This window comes from Neopelma chrysocephalum, unplaced genomic scaffold (genome assembly GCF_003984885.1).
Source record: "Neopelma chrysocephalum unplaced genomic scaffold, ASM398488v2 Primary Assembly neopelma1_97390, whole genome shotgun sequence".
Taxonomy (NCBI): Eukaryota; Metazoa; Chordata; class Aves; order Passeriformes; family Pipridae; genus Neopelma; species Neopelma chrysocephalum.
Window position 1 is genome coordinate 2,207,615 of NW_020926031.1, and position 12,872 is coordinate 2,220,486.

The window sequence follows — 12,872 nt, forward strand, 5'->3', positions numbered from 1 at the left end:
CGCCCTCGCAGCGCTCCCATTGGTGGGCCCGCCGCGCACAGCCCGAACGCCCCGCGCTCATTGGCCACCGCCACCGCGGCCCGGGCGCCGCCACTGGCCGGCCGCTCCCTCCGGCGCGCCCCAGCGCGCCGCCCGTTGGCTGACGGGACTGCCCGCCCTGCCGGCCCGCGCGGCCCATTGGGCGCTCCAACTTGGCGGCCCGCCCCGCCGCGCGGCCCATTGGCCGGCGGGCCCGCGACCTTTGGCCCGCCCGAGTGTCGCCATTGGCCGGCGGGCCCGCCGCTCCGGCCGTCGGCGCGTGCTGTTTATTTGGGCGGCCGAGATTGGCTGGGGGTCCCCGCGTGACGCCCCGCTGCGAAGGTCGGGCGCGGGAGCAAGGGCGAAGCCGGGCCCCGCCCCGCCAGCCTGGGAGGGAGAAGGGGGGGGGGGGGGGGGCGAGACACGCCCCGATCCGATTGGTCGCCGGGCCGCATGGGCGTGGCCGAGGCGGGGGTCGGCGGCGCCGATTGGTCCCCGTGCGGCGGTGGGCGGATCTCCGCCCGGCGGGGCGCGGCGGCGGTGGCGGTGACGTGTCCGCCGGTGCCGGCGGCGGGGCCGCCAGCGGCGATGCGCGGGCGGGCGGCGGCGGGCGCACATGGCCAGGTGAGAGGGGCCGGGCCGCGCCGGAGGGCCGGTGCTGGCGCGGTCCCGGTGCTGAGGTGTGGCCTCTGCCCTGCAGGATCGGTGTTTCCTGCCTGTCGTGGCGCTCGGCGGGACCGTGCCCGGGGCCGCGGCAGCGCCCGGTGGTGCTGGGGTTCGCCCTGCTCTTGGGGCTGCTGCTGTTGCTGGCGGGCGCCGTGCCCCGCCGCTGGGCCGCGCCGCCCCGCGGCGCCCGGCGGGACGAGAGGTGAGCGGGGCCGGGGTGCCGGGGGAGCGGGGCCGCCGGTGCTGAGCCGCCCGTGCTGAGCGGCCCCGCCGCCCTGCCCCAGGTACCTGGCGCGGGCGGAGGAGCTGACGGCCACCGACACCGAGGACTCGACCCTTAACTACGGCGTAGTGGTGGACTGCGGGAGCAGCGGATCCCGCGTCTTCGTCTACTTCTGGCCCCCGCACAACGGGAACCCGCACGACCTGCTGGACATCAAGCAGATGAGGGACAGGAGCAGCCGCCCCGTCGTCAAGAAGATTAAACCGGGTGGGTGCCGTCGCTGTCCGTCCCCAGCCCGATCCCCCTGCGCACCGGCGGGGCGGGTTTCTCACAGCTCCTTCCCCGGACAGGCATCTCCGTGACCGCGGCGGCCCCCGAGCAGGCCACCCCCTACCTGCGCCCACTCCTCCGGTTCGCCGCCGCCCACGTCCCGGCCCAGAAGCACAAGGAGACGCCGCTGTACATCCTGTGCACAGCAGGCATGCGGCTGCTGCCCGAGCGGTGAGTTTGTGGCCCGTGTCGGGTGAGCCAGGGATGCCCTGGAATCTCTCACCCCCAACAGCTGTCTCTTCGGGAAAATTGGGAATCCTGGGGGGAATTGAGAAAGGAAAGGCCAAGTTGCTGGGGCAAGCGGTGAGGGATGCAGAAGGAGGATTTGAGCATGCTGGGAGGGAGTTGAGAGAAGAGGTTTTTTACTGAGGGTCTCAAACAGATAGATGTATTTATTGTCTCCAAAGCGTGCTGGATGCAGAGCACGGCTTGTGGGGCTGAACGGGGGGTTCAGTGCTGGGTGATCCCTGCTGTCTGTTCACCAGCCTTACTGGTGAAGGTCCCCTAGCATCTGTTCCTCTCCCATGCCCTTGCAGGCAGCAAGCTGCAATCCTGGAGGACTTGGTGAGAAACGTGCCCCTGGAGTTTGATTTCCTCTTCTCCAAATCACATGCAGAAGTAATCTCAGGGAAACAGGAAGGTAGGAGCTACCACAGAGCACTGCTTTTTGTTCCTTATTATATCATCGTAATTACATTTTCTATCTTGTGCAGGTGTCTATGCTTGGATTGGCATCAACTTTGTCCTGGGACGGTTTGATCACGAGGATGGTGAGTCTGGCTGCTTGTAGAACAGCTGGGAGGGTCTGACCAGAGCCCTGCTGGACCTTGCCCCAGTGCTGGAGCTAAGAGCAACCTCTAGAGTAGGCAACAATGCCTGACCCCAGTCCTATGTGTGAAATGGATCTGGGACTTGGAGGGGCCTTGCCCTGATCACAAGTTCCTGTGTGAGGGGGCCATCTGCAGCATTTTGGGAGAAGAACCAGGGAGAGAGGGTTTGTGATAGTGTTCCTGTAGTGGCTTCCACCTGTGGATGCCTTGGGGGAACCTTCAAAGCCAGGGTGTGGCCAGTCCTGAGTGCCAGGACCCGTGAGCTGTGGGCGGTAATGGTGGAAGAGAGGAGATACTGCCCCAGGCCCTACCCCTCTCTGACATGCTGCTGTGGGTTGCAGAGGAGGATGCAATGGTCACCGTGGCGCTGGGGGACCAGGGGAAGTCCCTGGTTCGGAAACGAACAGTTGGGATCCTGGACATGGGAGGTGCCTCCCTGCAGATCGCCTACGAAGTGCCCGACTCCGGAGCTATCTCCTCCCCTCAGCAGGTGCGTGTGTGCCTGGTTGACCCCAAGAGCAGCCCCTGCCTTCCCTAGGTTGTGCTGATCAAGGACCTCTCTGCGTCCCTAGGAGGAAGCTGCTAAGAGCTTGCTGGCAGAATTCAACCTGGGCTGTGATGTGCAGCACACTGGCCACGTGTATCGTGTCTACGTCAACACCTTCCTGGGCTTTGGGGGCAATTTTGCCCGGCAGCGCTACGAGGAGCTGGTGCTGAACCAAACCTATGTGCACAACCGGTATTGCTGCCTCACCTAGCGGTGCCCCTGCTGGGGCATTGTGAAATGAGGTGCTGGTTCCTTCATGCTGCCCTCTCCCCCTTGGACATGTCTCAAAAGCTGCCTGTGGCAATACAGCTCCCACAGCCATGTTGGCAGCAGCTGTGCGGCAGCAGGTGCCTGGGCTGGCACAGGGTGCATGGGTGCTGCCCTTTTCCAAGTCTGGCAGGCATTAGCAGTGCCACAGCTCCCTGCCTTCCTCCTTCTCTCCTCGTAACAGGCTACAGGGGGGCTCCTTTAGTGGCTTTTGGCTTTTCCTGCTCTGACTTTCCCTCCTTCTCCAGCACCGATTCACTCAGCACATCTTTCCATTGCGTCCCCACCTCGAGCTCTCTGTCTCCTGTCTCTCCTTTCCTTCCAAGAGCACTACGTGAAGCTGTTGCCAGAGGTGGAGAGGCTTGGTGCCCAGGTACTCCGGTGCCAGGAGCAAACCCTGCCTCCAGATCCCCAAGGGCTACGCAGGGGCACAGATCCCTGTGAGCTGGGTGGGGTGGGCTGTGCCTTGTTGCACCCTACAGGTGCTTGGAGCATGTAGCTGCAGGTCAGCGTGACAGGTCTGGTGAGTTCAGCTTGGCAAGAGGTGGCAGGGCAGGCGCCAGCACTGCTGCATACAAGGGGGGACAGCCTGGTCTGGTGTAAGGGGTATCTGGATGTGGGACAGTGCTAGACTAGGCTTTCTGGAGGTAGTATAGAACCCCCTGGGCAACTGCTGTTCCTTTCTGGACTGTTTTCCAGCCTGCACAGCCAGCAGACAGGGCTGAGCCCTAAGATGCCCTTCCTGGACCCCTGCCTGCCTGTGGGACTGGAGGACACAGTGACAAGGGGCGGCCAAACCCTGTACGTGCGGGGACGAGGGGACTGGCAGGCCTGTGCAAAGCTGCTGCAGCCCCTCCTGGCAGGGTCCAACAGCAGCCAGGACTCCCTGCTGGGGACCTACAAAGCACCCATCGACTTCAGCAACAGCGAGTTTTATGGCTTCTCTGAGTTCTTCTACTGCACCGAGGATGTGCTGCGCCTGGGGGGTCAATACAGTGCCCCCACCTTCACCTCCGCTGCCCAGGTGGGTGCTGCCCCAGCCCAGGGGCTGGGAAGCTGCTCTACCTGGGGCTGGGAGTGAGGGCTGTTTCTCTGCTCTGAACCCCAACTTCTCCTTGTGGCAGGAGTACTGCAGCCAGCGGTGGGAGGTGCTGACCCAGCGTTTCCGTGGTGGCCTCTACTCGGCGCATGCTGACCAGCACCGGCTGAAGTAAATGGATTTGCTGGGGGATGCCATGGCTGGACCTCCTGGGAGGCTTTTGCTGTGGTAAGGGACTAGTGCAGGTGACAATGTCTGGCTGATGCTCCTGTGTGCTGTGCCTTGCAGGTATCAGTGCTTCAAATCAGCCTGGATGTACCAAGTCCTTCACGAGGGCTTCCAGTTCCCACTGGACTACCCGAGCCTGCGCACGGCCCAGCTGGTGTACGACCGGGAGGTGCAGTGGACGCTGGGAGCCATCCTCTACAAGACAAGATTTCTGCCACTCAGGTACTGTCGGCTCGCTGATGGCATCATGCAGGGAAGGGTGGCTGGGGAGGAGTAGGTGTAACTGCGCTGGGTGAGGGCTTTGCCATCCCCAGAAGGGGAGTGGCAGCATAGACTATGGCAGGACCCTGGCCAGTCCTGATGTTTCTCTCCACAGGGATCTCCGTCAGGAGAGCATCCGGCAAGCACATGCCTCCTGGCTGCGCCTCTCTTTTGTCTACAACCACTATCTCTTCTTTGCCTGCATCCTGGTGGTAGCACTGGCCATCGTCCTCTACCTCCTGCGGCTGCGCCGCATCCACCGCCAGCAGCTGCGCATGGCCCAGCACACCCTGCTCTGGCTGGACAAGGTGGTGGTGCCTCTGGGGCAGGGAAATGTGCCATGACACCGGTGGTACCCACCGTCCAGTTGCACCAGCAGAACCAGGACTGGCTGACAACCTGGGCTCTGAGGGCTTGGACTCTTTCTTGAAGACCATCTCAACTCTGCACTCCATCATCTCCACATCAGAACCAGAGCCTGTGGGCTGAGGCACCTATGGATGCTGGAGCTTTCCTCTCCACCTTGCCCCAGTCCTAATCTTTGAATCCCTTGCCCTCTGTCCTGTGTCTCACTATGTGGTGTGGAGCAAAGTCCTCTGCTGCCAGCGGGCTCAAGGCTGCAGCCCTGGCAGGTCCCTCAGATAACAGGACACTATCACTGAGGCAGCCAACCTAGGACTGTGGCCCGAAGCACTGGGCCACCCCATGACTCAGCCACTGGTTTGCAGAGCAACCTGGTGAGGTGCTGTGGCTTATCACATGGGGTGGTCTTTCTGCAGGCCCTGACAAGCCCACAGGCTGGAGAACAGCAGTCACTAGCAAAGTTACTGCAGGAACCAGGTGAGCTATGAGTTCCACCAGGCTGCTCTGTCCAGCCTGGCCCCTCTTTGAGCATTCCTGAAAAGGTATCGTGCCCTTTGCCATGTCTTACCCTCCTAGGACAATCCTCCTACCAGCATCCCAGACTTGGCCCTGAGGGGTGACCGACTGGTTCCTAAGGCACCACCAAAGCGGGCAGCCATTCCATTCATACATTCCCTCCTGGGCACATCTGTCCTGTGGAGTCCCACACATTAACTGGGCACTAGTGCCAGGACCTGTGGTTCTTTCCCCCCTGAGCGCAGGCTGGGCCTGCCCACAGGAGAACCACCCCCAGTACAGCTCAGAGCCCCAGGACACGTCCAGGCTGTAGCTGTGCACAGAGGCACAAGGCTTCCTCCCCTGGGGCTGGAGCCCACTGACGATCCAATGAACTTTGTCACTTTTTACTTGAACTCAGCCGTTCCCATTCCTGTAGCAATAAACAACCCCCTTGAGCCATCCAGCACTGGTCTTGTTTTCTAGGGAACAGCTCCCCAGCAGCACTTGTTCCTGGCTGGTGGAGTGGCTGGGGGGCTGCACATTTGTGCTGCCGTGGCAGGATGATGGAACTCCTTTCCTGTTCCCTGTTATCTGAGCAGGACTGCTGAGCTGGTAGCAGCATGGGGAGTTCCGATGCAAACCAAACTGTTGTGATCCTTGGAGACAGCATCCTTTGCTGCCCTCCTCCTAAGAGGAAAAGCCTGCCCACTCAGAGCTCCTGGAAGATATTGGTCCCTGTTTTTTACCTTATTTCCCACCCCAGTCTCAGAGCTGCCTGGGAAAGAGGCCACTAAGCTGCTCCAGCTGCTGCACAGGCATGGAGATGGCCCCAGCATGGCTGCCTACTGTGAGAGGCTGGGCAGACAGCCGATTCTCCCTCTGGCACATACTGTTGCCTACCTGTGACCCTGGTCCCACAGCATGAGTGCACAGGTGGCATCAAGGATAAAATTTTCCATGCACCAGTGTGCTGCCAACCTCCTGCTCAACAGCTGAGGATCCCAGCCTTGTTCTCATACTGCAAGAGCAGTGTTAGGGGGAAGGAAAGATGTCTAAGTAAGGCCAAGACTGTTCCTCAGCCTCAAAGCAACAAATGACTCAGCCTCCAACATCACTTACTAGAAAAAGGATTTATTTCCACAACACAAATTGAATACAGACAAATAAATAAATAAATACAGATAAATTATCTCATAAATAAGGGGAAACCTAAAACACAATGCCTTACTGGGTTCTTCTCACAACCTGGACCCATGTCACTGTGGTGGAGACACCTAGACACTACTGCAGCTGCCTCACTGCTGAGGTGGGAGACACAGCCCTCCTTTCACCCCCTCCAGCAGACCCAACACCTCCCTTATCACACTTAAGGGGGTCTGCGTGGTCCTCCAGGGTCAGCCCTTCCTTCTCCCACCCACAGCCACAAACTGTCTAAGCAGGGACCACCCCCACCACAGAAGACAGACAGAGGTTGCAATGGCTCCTGCCTTCTCATGCAGAGGGGCAGCTGGTGCCTGAAATGACCAGGGATAGGGCAATGAGGTGGGCAGCTTGGGCTGTGAGCAGAGGTTTCACTTGGGGGCTAGGGCTGAGTGCACTGAGGGAACAGGGCAAGCTCTGCTGAGACAGGATCTACTGGAGCCCCACCACACACAGATCCCTTGCAGGATGGTGCTCAGTGACTGCAGCACTTGGGCAGCTGAAGGGATCTCTCCCTGGCTGCTCCCAGTGCCAGCTTACTAGGTCCTTGTCCAGGGGTGCTGCCTGCCATGCTCAGGGGCCGAGCCATCATCGGTCCAGGTTGCAGTGCTCCAGGTGCGCTGGGGCAGCGGGTCCAGCCTCTGTCCCAGCACCTCTGGGGGCTGCCTGGTACAGGAGGGTAGAGGCTGGAACAGCTGCAAGAGCTGGGGGAGGGAGAAAAGAGGAGAAGTTAACACCCACGAGGAAGCTCCCACAAATCTAGAGAACCACGGTGCTTGGTTTGCTCAGGCCCAGTGTAGAGGCAGCAGCCCCATATGGAGACCAGCTCACCACAGCCACAATGCACAGAAGCCAAAGCATCTCCCCAAGCCTGGCAAGGGCTAGGCTGCAGCTCCCTCCCCTGCCTGAAAGAGGCAGGCAAGCGAGGACATCTCTGCCACCCCAGCCCTCTGCCAACTCACGGTGATGGATATGGTGGGGGGTCTCGGTTCAGGCGCCGGCTCCTGGGAACTGCTCACTCCCAGAGGAAGCGCACGTACCAGATGGTCTCGTTCTTCAGCTGCGGCCCGAACAGGGGGTTGGCCTGCGCCAGGATGGCGATGAGCCAGCTGCAAAGGGACCCAATGTGCCATCAGCCCCGGTGGCACGGAGGCAGGGCCAGAGCACCCAGGGGGTGACGGGCCCGGGAACGAGGCGGACCGCAGCTCGGGTGCTGTCCCGTCCACCCACGGGAGGAGGCTGGGCAGCAGCCACCGGGCCCGGGGAAGCCAACGGAGGGCGGGGGAAGGTACTCACAAGAGGTAACAGCACACGGCCGTGGTGACCAGCATCGTGATGATCACCCTGCGGAGACACCGGCGTTAGCACGGGGAGGCCCGACCCCGGAACCCCCCGCCCGCGGTACCCCCGAGACCCCACTCACCCGCGGTTCGGCCCCTTGGGCACGAACCAGGGGGCGGCGATGCCCACGAGGCCCCAGAAGGCGGAGAAGAGGACGAGCGGCAGCGCGAAGCTGTGCGCCGTCATGGCCGCTCCGCTCCGTCCGCTCCGCGGGCCCCGCCCCGCCCACTGCCGCGGCACGCGGCCAATCCGCGGGCCGAACGTGCCGCGCCGCCGCCAGCGCCGCCTCCCATTGGCGGAGACGCCGGGCTGCGCTCGGCTCGGCTCAGCTCCGTTCGGATCTGCACGGCCCAGCGCGGCCCGGGGCCGCCGGCGCGCCCCCGCGCCTCGCTCCCGAAAGGAGCCCTCAGCCACACACGAACTGCTCCGTAGAAACTCTTTTATGTTACAAAGTTTACACTCACACACACCGCCTCCCTGCGCCAACCCGTCCGGGCGCACATCCCCCCGCGCACCCGAGGTGAAGGGTCTGGGCCGTCTGGCGCTGCAGCTCCCACCGGGAGGGCTCTCCTGCGGGTGGGTTACTTGGGGACTCTCCGGAGCTCACTCATGAGCCACAGTGCCATGCTGAGCAGTGCCAGGGAGCCTGACTGGTGGGTAGCAGCCAGAGGTGTGGGGACATAGAGCAGCAGTGTGCTGATGCCCAGGCCCACCTGCCAAGAAGGGAGAAGAGGTTAAGAGCAGCTGTGGATGCACCACTGATACCATCCCCAGCACAAACCGTGGTGTAGAAAGGCTCACAGCCACAGCAGGACTTCCCACCCCCAAATTCAGAGTGTGCATGCAGTATGGTGAGGTGTAGGGTCTAGGCAGCTCTACCTCTCAGTTCCAAGCTCTTGGGCCCAGATCCAAGCTGAGGCAAAAACAACAAAAAAGGTAGTACCTGCACGCAAGCCACAGCCAGTAAGGAAGTCACAGCCATCCTGGTCCTGCGAGGGAGTGGGATCTTCCGTGAGAAGAGGTACAGTGCTGCGACAGCTGTGACGGAGGCAATTCCCTACAGAAGGGAAGGGAAACAACCACCCTTCCACAAAAGTTCAAAGGAAATGGGTGCAGTGGCCTTTGGCTGCACCTTCCATGCAGTAGAAGAAATTCTGTAAGCAATATTTAACCACAGAAACATGTTAATGGCCATGACCAAATCCCAGAGCTCCTACGCCATGAGGTTAACAACCCTGAAATTTAACTGAAGTTACAGAGAGTTTCATTTTTGCTCCAGATTAATGCTTTACTTTCCAACAGCTTTTCCTCTTTTATTCATTAGGGATTATGTCTGCCCTCTTCCCAGCTGTCACCTTGACAACTGACGGTGGAAGCTGTCATCTGGAAAACTGATCTCCTGTCCACCACTCGGCTGTAGTGCACCAGCATAATCTTGCTGTGCAGGTCAGCCCAGGTGATTCCTTTTAATCTTCCCTTTTAGTCTTAGCCATGGCTTAGTTCACAGCAGTGCTGTCAGTGGTATTTAATAATCGGATTGCTCTAACCAGCTGAGATATTTTCACAGGGCACTACTGTGTAAAGCAGGTTCAGAAATGCTGAAGGAAGCATTCACTATCAGGATTTCCAAGTTTTATTTCACACAGCTTTCCCAGACATCTCAACAGCAAGGGCTACCTCCCACTGTAGCTCACGTTATGGAAAAGAAACAAAGACACAAAGAAACAAAGTCTTTTACTTGCGCAGGAGGAAGACCTCCTTAAGGAAGAAGGCCACATTGAAAATAAGAATGCTAAACTTCCTCTTCCTGCAGAAGCAAATTGGTAAGATGCTCTCAGGCCCTTTGGACACCCTGGAAATCACTCAAGTTGACAGAAAGAACCACAGCCCAAAGAGGACAGCTTGGCAGCAGGAGGCAACCAAGAAGCAGCCCAGACATATAAGGAAGACAGCACTTACCAAGATCCTGTGATCAAACTGTACAGTTGTAGGATTCTCAAAGATATTTCTCAGCACAGGGGAGAAGGCAAGGAGATCATCTGGGATCCAGCGCTCCCCCATTTTGGGGAAGGAATTGTACACAAGGCCAGCATCCAGTCCCGCCACAAAGGCACCTGCAATTCCAGAGCAAAAAATAAAGACTACCAGAGTAGGCAAAGGTGTCACTCCAGGTTGCACAGCTCTGATTCAAGAGCTCAGCTTGATCCTGAATTTCTTTTAGAAACATACACAGAGATCACACAGCACAGGTAGGCTGGAAGGCACATCTCCACCTGAAAAGACCAGTAAGGACATTCTTGACTGTAAGCTCCGTGACAGCAGCACGTTTCCCAGAGAATGGATGGGGTCGCTTACAGTTCCCACCAGATCAGCAGAAAAAAAACAAACAGCAGAGAGGAATGAGTGGCAAATGGGACAGTAGAAAGAAAGAGCCTTACCTGAAAGGGCAGTAAGAAAAATGAGAGCTGTAGTGCCATGAGCATATTGTTTCAAGCGAAGGAGTTGATGGGTTTCAGGCAACTGTAAAATAAAAAACAAAGAAAAGCAGAAAAAAATCAAGGCAAAGCATTTCCAGTACTGTTGGCAGCAGCTAAGAAAGTCTTTCACTGCATATACAGGACAATGGGTTCGCCTTTATTTTACAGGAGGAATCTATAGACCACCACACAGCAGTCACACGTCAGTGGTTCCTCAAAACCACAGCTAATCAAGTCCAACCCTGTGCAGAAATTGAAGTGGTCACTGGACAGTTACTGGCACAAACCATTTAGCCCAGCCAGGCACACCTTTGCCTGAACTGCCACAAATTCTGAGTCTAATCCCTTTTGAGCCAAATATCATAAGACAAAGAAAGAGGCCCATAACCATGAGGTTTACAGAATGGTATTTTGTAAACTGTAAGTATTCTCTAAGTATTAGGTCAGAGTCAGGAACTGAGACTAAAACAGAGCACCATCAGCCTTTACATCCTTTCCCTACCCTTCACATCAGATCCCAGACCTCTGAATTGAAACTACCCTGAGCTTTTGACCCCTAACATAGCACTCCATACCTTGTGTTGTGGAAGCAGCAGAGACAGCCCTGTCCACAGGCTTGCAGAGTACAGGACCAGTGCGGAGCCGAGGTGTGCTGCGAGGCGGTACTGACTGACCCGAGGGATGTCGTACGAGTCTGGCTTCTCCTCCAGCCCACTCTTCACCATGTACCATCCCAGCAGCCCCTAACAGAACAGGAGAGGGGTTACAGCCAGACAGGGCAGCAGCAACTACTAAGACCAGATAAACTTTAGGGGCAAAGCAACTTGTTTCCTCTGCCTTCAATCAGCTACCAGCACTGACACCCCTCAAGCTGTCACAAATCCCACTGAATCACCTATGCTCAATCAGAAGATACCAAACTGAAAGAAAGTGGGTTTAGATTAGATATTAGGAAAAAATTCTTTAGTGTGGGGGTGGGTGAGGTGCTAGAACAGTTTGCATAGAGAAGCTGTGGATGTCCCATCCCTGGAACCAGGCTGGATGGGGCTCTGAGCAACCTGTTCTAGTGAGAGATGTCCCTGCCCATGGCAGGGGGGGTTGGAGCTGGATAATCTTTAAGGTCATTCTATGATCCTATGATAATCCCTGTGGCTGCAGAGCTCTCTCACCTGGAAGCAGACCAGCCCACAGAGGGCGAGCACACGGCCCTTCAAGGGGCGGCTGAGCCAGCCCCTGTGCCAGAAATAGGCTGCAGGCAGGATGTAGGCCAAGCCCACGACACGGCCCCACATGCGGTGCGAGTACTCCATGTACCAAATGAACTTGAACTCTGCCAGGGTCATGTCATGGTTCAGGCTGTTAAAGACAGTAAAACAAAGAACCTTTTCATGTGATGCAACAGCCTTACACTGAACTTTGCACGACACAGGGTCACCTCCCTCAGAAAAAAGAAGGAGCCACCACCAGGCACGCTTTGTGTGCCTTCCTAGTGACTTCAGAAAACATTTTCCTTCTTACAAGAGTTCCCTGAGTGGCTCAGTTGCAGGAGGGATGGTCTCAGCCCACTCTCCTTTCAATTTTGTACACTCACATTTTAAACTCCGGGAACTGTTGGTACTTCTGGAACTCAGCTTCCCACTCCTGCTGCGTCTGCGGGGGTTTCATCTCCTTCACCAGGTGCCAGTCAACCATGGAGAGGCCTGATTCTGTCAGCCTGGGGGCAGAGACAGAGCAGGCACAACTCACTCCCTGACAGGAGGCAAATCCACTGAGCTGAAGTGAGAGCTGCTGCCTGCACAGCAACCCAGGGGCTGGACTTGGATGGTCCCTTCCACCCCACCATGTTCTGTGGTTTTATCATAACTCTTAAAACATTTGCTCAGACAACCATTAAACTCAGAGATAGAAACAGGATGGAAATCAGACAGTCTGTAAGTGATCAGACCTAAAATTACGACAAACGTGTAAGAGAGTCATCCCCAAGTGGCATCAACAAACTGTGAAAGTCTCTCTGGTGCTTCCAGCCCTACCTCACCACGTCCCTTGCACCCAGGACGGAAAGACACGACAGGACTCTCACAGGCACGCTCGGGGTGGGCCCCTGCTGCGGGGTCACCGGCGGCGCGGACCAGAGGGCAGCCGGGACCGCTGTCCCTAGGGGCCCCCTCTGAGCGCCCCAACGAGGCTGGCGGTGCCGCGCTCACCTGGTGACGCCGCCCAGCACCACGGCACCGGCCACGGCGCCGCTGCAGACCAGAAGCCATCGCCCCACGGCGCGCGGCGGCGCGGCGGGCAGGGGCTCCTGGTGCAGCAGCCGGAGCTGAAGCCAGCGCTGCGGGGGGAGGCGGCCGCGGGCCGGCGGTGCCGGTGTCCGCATCTGCAACAGCCCCCGCGCCCCGCCGCGCGCCGCCCGCAGCATCCCGAGCCACGCCGGAAGTGCGGCGGCCGGAAGCGCGGGGCGAGCCCTTCCGGGCACACCCGGGCGTCGCCATGACGATCGCGCGGCGCGTGACCGTCAGCGCGAGCAGCGACCCCCGCGCGCCGCTAGCGCAGGTGAGCAGGGCGCGCGCGGGGCGGGGGCGGG

General features: G+C 58.7%; 5 protein-coding genes across 6 annotated transcripts in view; 2 read left to right on the top strand and 3 right to left on the bottom strand.

The window, feature by feature from the left end:
• Positions 1–9,225, bottom strand: part of SLC25A28 (solute carrier family 25 member 28) — an 18,128-nt gene extending 8,903 nt beyond the window's left edge. Inside the window, exon 1 of the mRNA XM_027672177.1 lies at positions 9,222–9,225. The gene's annotated coding sequence lies outside the window, so the exon portion shown is untranslated. The remainder of the gene's footprint in view (positions 1–9,221) is intronic.
• On the top strand, positions 622–5,733 carry ENTPD7 (ectonucleoside triphosphate diphosphohydrolase 7). The gene is made up of 12 exons (XM_027672175.1): positions 622–642; positions 719–886; positions 969–1,174; positions 1,258–1,408; positions 1,774–1,877; positions 1,951–2,007; positions 2,409–2,557; positions 2,640–2,806; positions 3,581–3,905; positions 4,006–4,091; positions 4,209–4,370; positions 4,525–5,733. The coding sequence occupies exons 1-12, from the start codon at positions 635–637 to the stop codon at positions 4,751–4,753; spliced, it is 1,812 nt and encodes a 603-aa protein (XP_027527976.1). The 5' UTR covers positions 622–634; the 3' UTR covers positions 4,754–5,733.
• LOC113961698 (V-type proton ATPase subunit e 2) lies at positions 6,386–8,093 on the bottom strand. The gene is made up of 4 exons (XM_027672182.1): positions 7,894–8,093; positions 7,767–7,814; positions 7,433–7,579; positions 6,386–7,174 (listed from the first exon to the last, which is right to left on the bottom strand). Exons 1-3 carry the CDS (start codon positions 7,995–7,997, stop codon positions 7,486–7,488), a joined length of 246 nt encoding a protein of 81 aa, XP_027527983.1. The 5' UTR covers positions 7,998–8,093; the 3' UTR covers positions 6,386–7,174; positions 7,433–7,485.
• LOC113961697 (cytochrome c oxidase assembly protein COX15 homolog) lies at positions 8,234–12,688 on the bottom strand. 2 transcript variants are annotated; one of them, XM_027672179.1, is made up of 8 exons: positions 12,666–12,688; positions 11,880–12,002; positions 11,458–11,644; positions 10,864–11,031; positions 10,250–10,331; positions 9,771–9,925; positions 8,755–8,868; positions 8,234–8,524 (listed from the first exon to the last, which is right to left on the bottom strand). In XM_027672179.1, exons 2-8 carry the CDS (start codon positions 11,978–11,980, stop codon positions 8,393–8,395), a joined length of 939 nt encoding a protein of 312 aa, XP_027527980.1. In that variant the 5' UTR covers positions 11,981–12,002; positions 12,666–12,688; the 3' UTR covers positions 8,234–8,392. The 2 variants fall into 2 exon arrangements, with proteins under 2 accessions (XP_027527980.1, XP_027527982.1); XM_027672181.1 differs by lacking the exon at positions 12,666–12,688 and adding an exon at positions 12,493–12,606.
• Positions 12,689–12,778: 90 nt separating this feature from the next.
• The window catches only part of CUTC (cutC copper transporter), a 9,548-nt gene continuing 9,454 nt past the window's right edge, over positions 12,779–12,872 (top strand). Inside the window, 2 exon segments of the mRNA XM_027672184.1 lie at positions 12,779–12,806; positions 12,809–12,841. Of these exon segments, the coding sequence (XP_027527985.1) occupies positions 12,779–12,806; positions 12,809–12,841 (61 nt within the window).

Coding starts and splice junctions, on each gene's coding strand:
- ENTPD7 (XM_027672175.1), top strand. Junction 2,008..2,408: donor ACGGTTTGATCACGAGGATG/GTGAGTCTGGCT, acceptor TGTGGGTTGCAG/AGGAGGATGCAATGGTCACC. Junction 2,807..3,580: donor CAAACCTATGTGCACAACCG/GTATTGCTGCCT, acceptor ACTGTTTTCCAG/CCTGCACAGCCAGCAGACAG.
- LOC113961698 (XM_027672182.1), bottom strand. CDS start 7,997: ATGACGGCGCACAGCTTCGCGCTGCCGCTCGTCCTCTTCTCCGCCTTC. Junction 7,815..7,893: donor CCCAAGGGGCCGAACCGCGG/GTGAGTGGGGTC, acceptor GTGTCTCCGCAG/GGTGATCATCACGATGCTGG. Junction 7,580..7,766: donor GCCGTGTGCTGTTACCTCTT/GTGAGTACCTTC, acceptor GTCCCTTTGCAG/CTGGCTCATCGCCATCCTGG.
- LOC113961697 (XM_027672179.1), bottom strand. CDS start 11,980: ATGGTTGACTGGCACCTGGTGAAGGAGATGAAACCCCCGCAGACGCAG. Junction 11,645..11,879: donor CAGTTCCCGGAGTTTAAAAT/GTGAGTGTACAA, acceptor TGTCTTTAACAG/CCTGAACCATGACATGACCC. Junction 10,332..10,863: donor TGCTGCTTCCACAACACAAG/GTATGGAGTGCT, acceptor TTTATTTTACAG/TTGCCTGAAACCCATCAACT.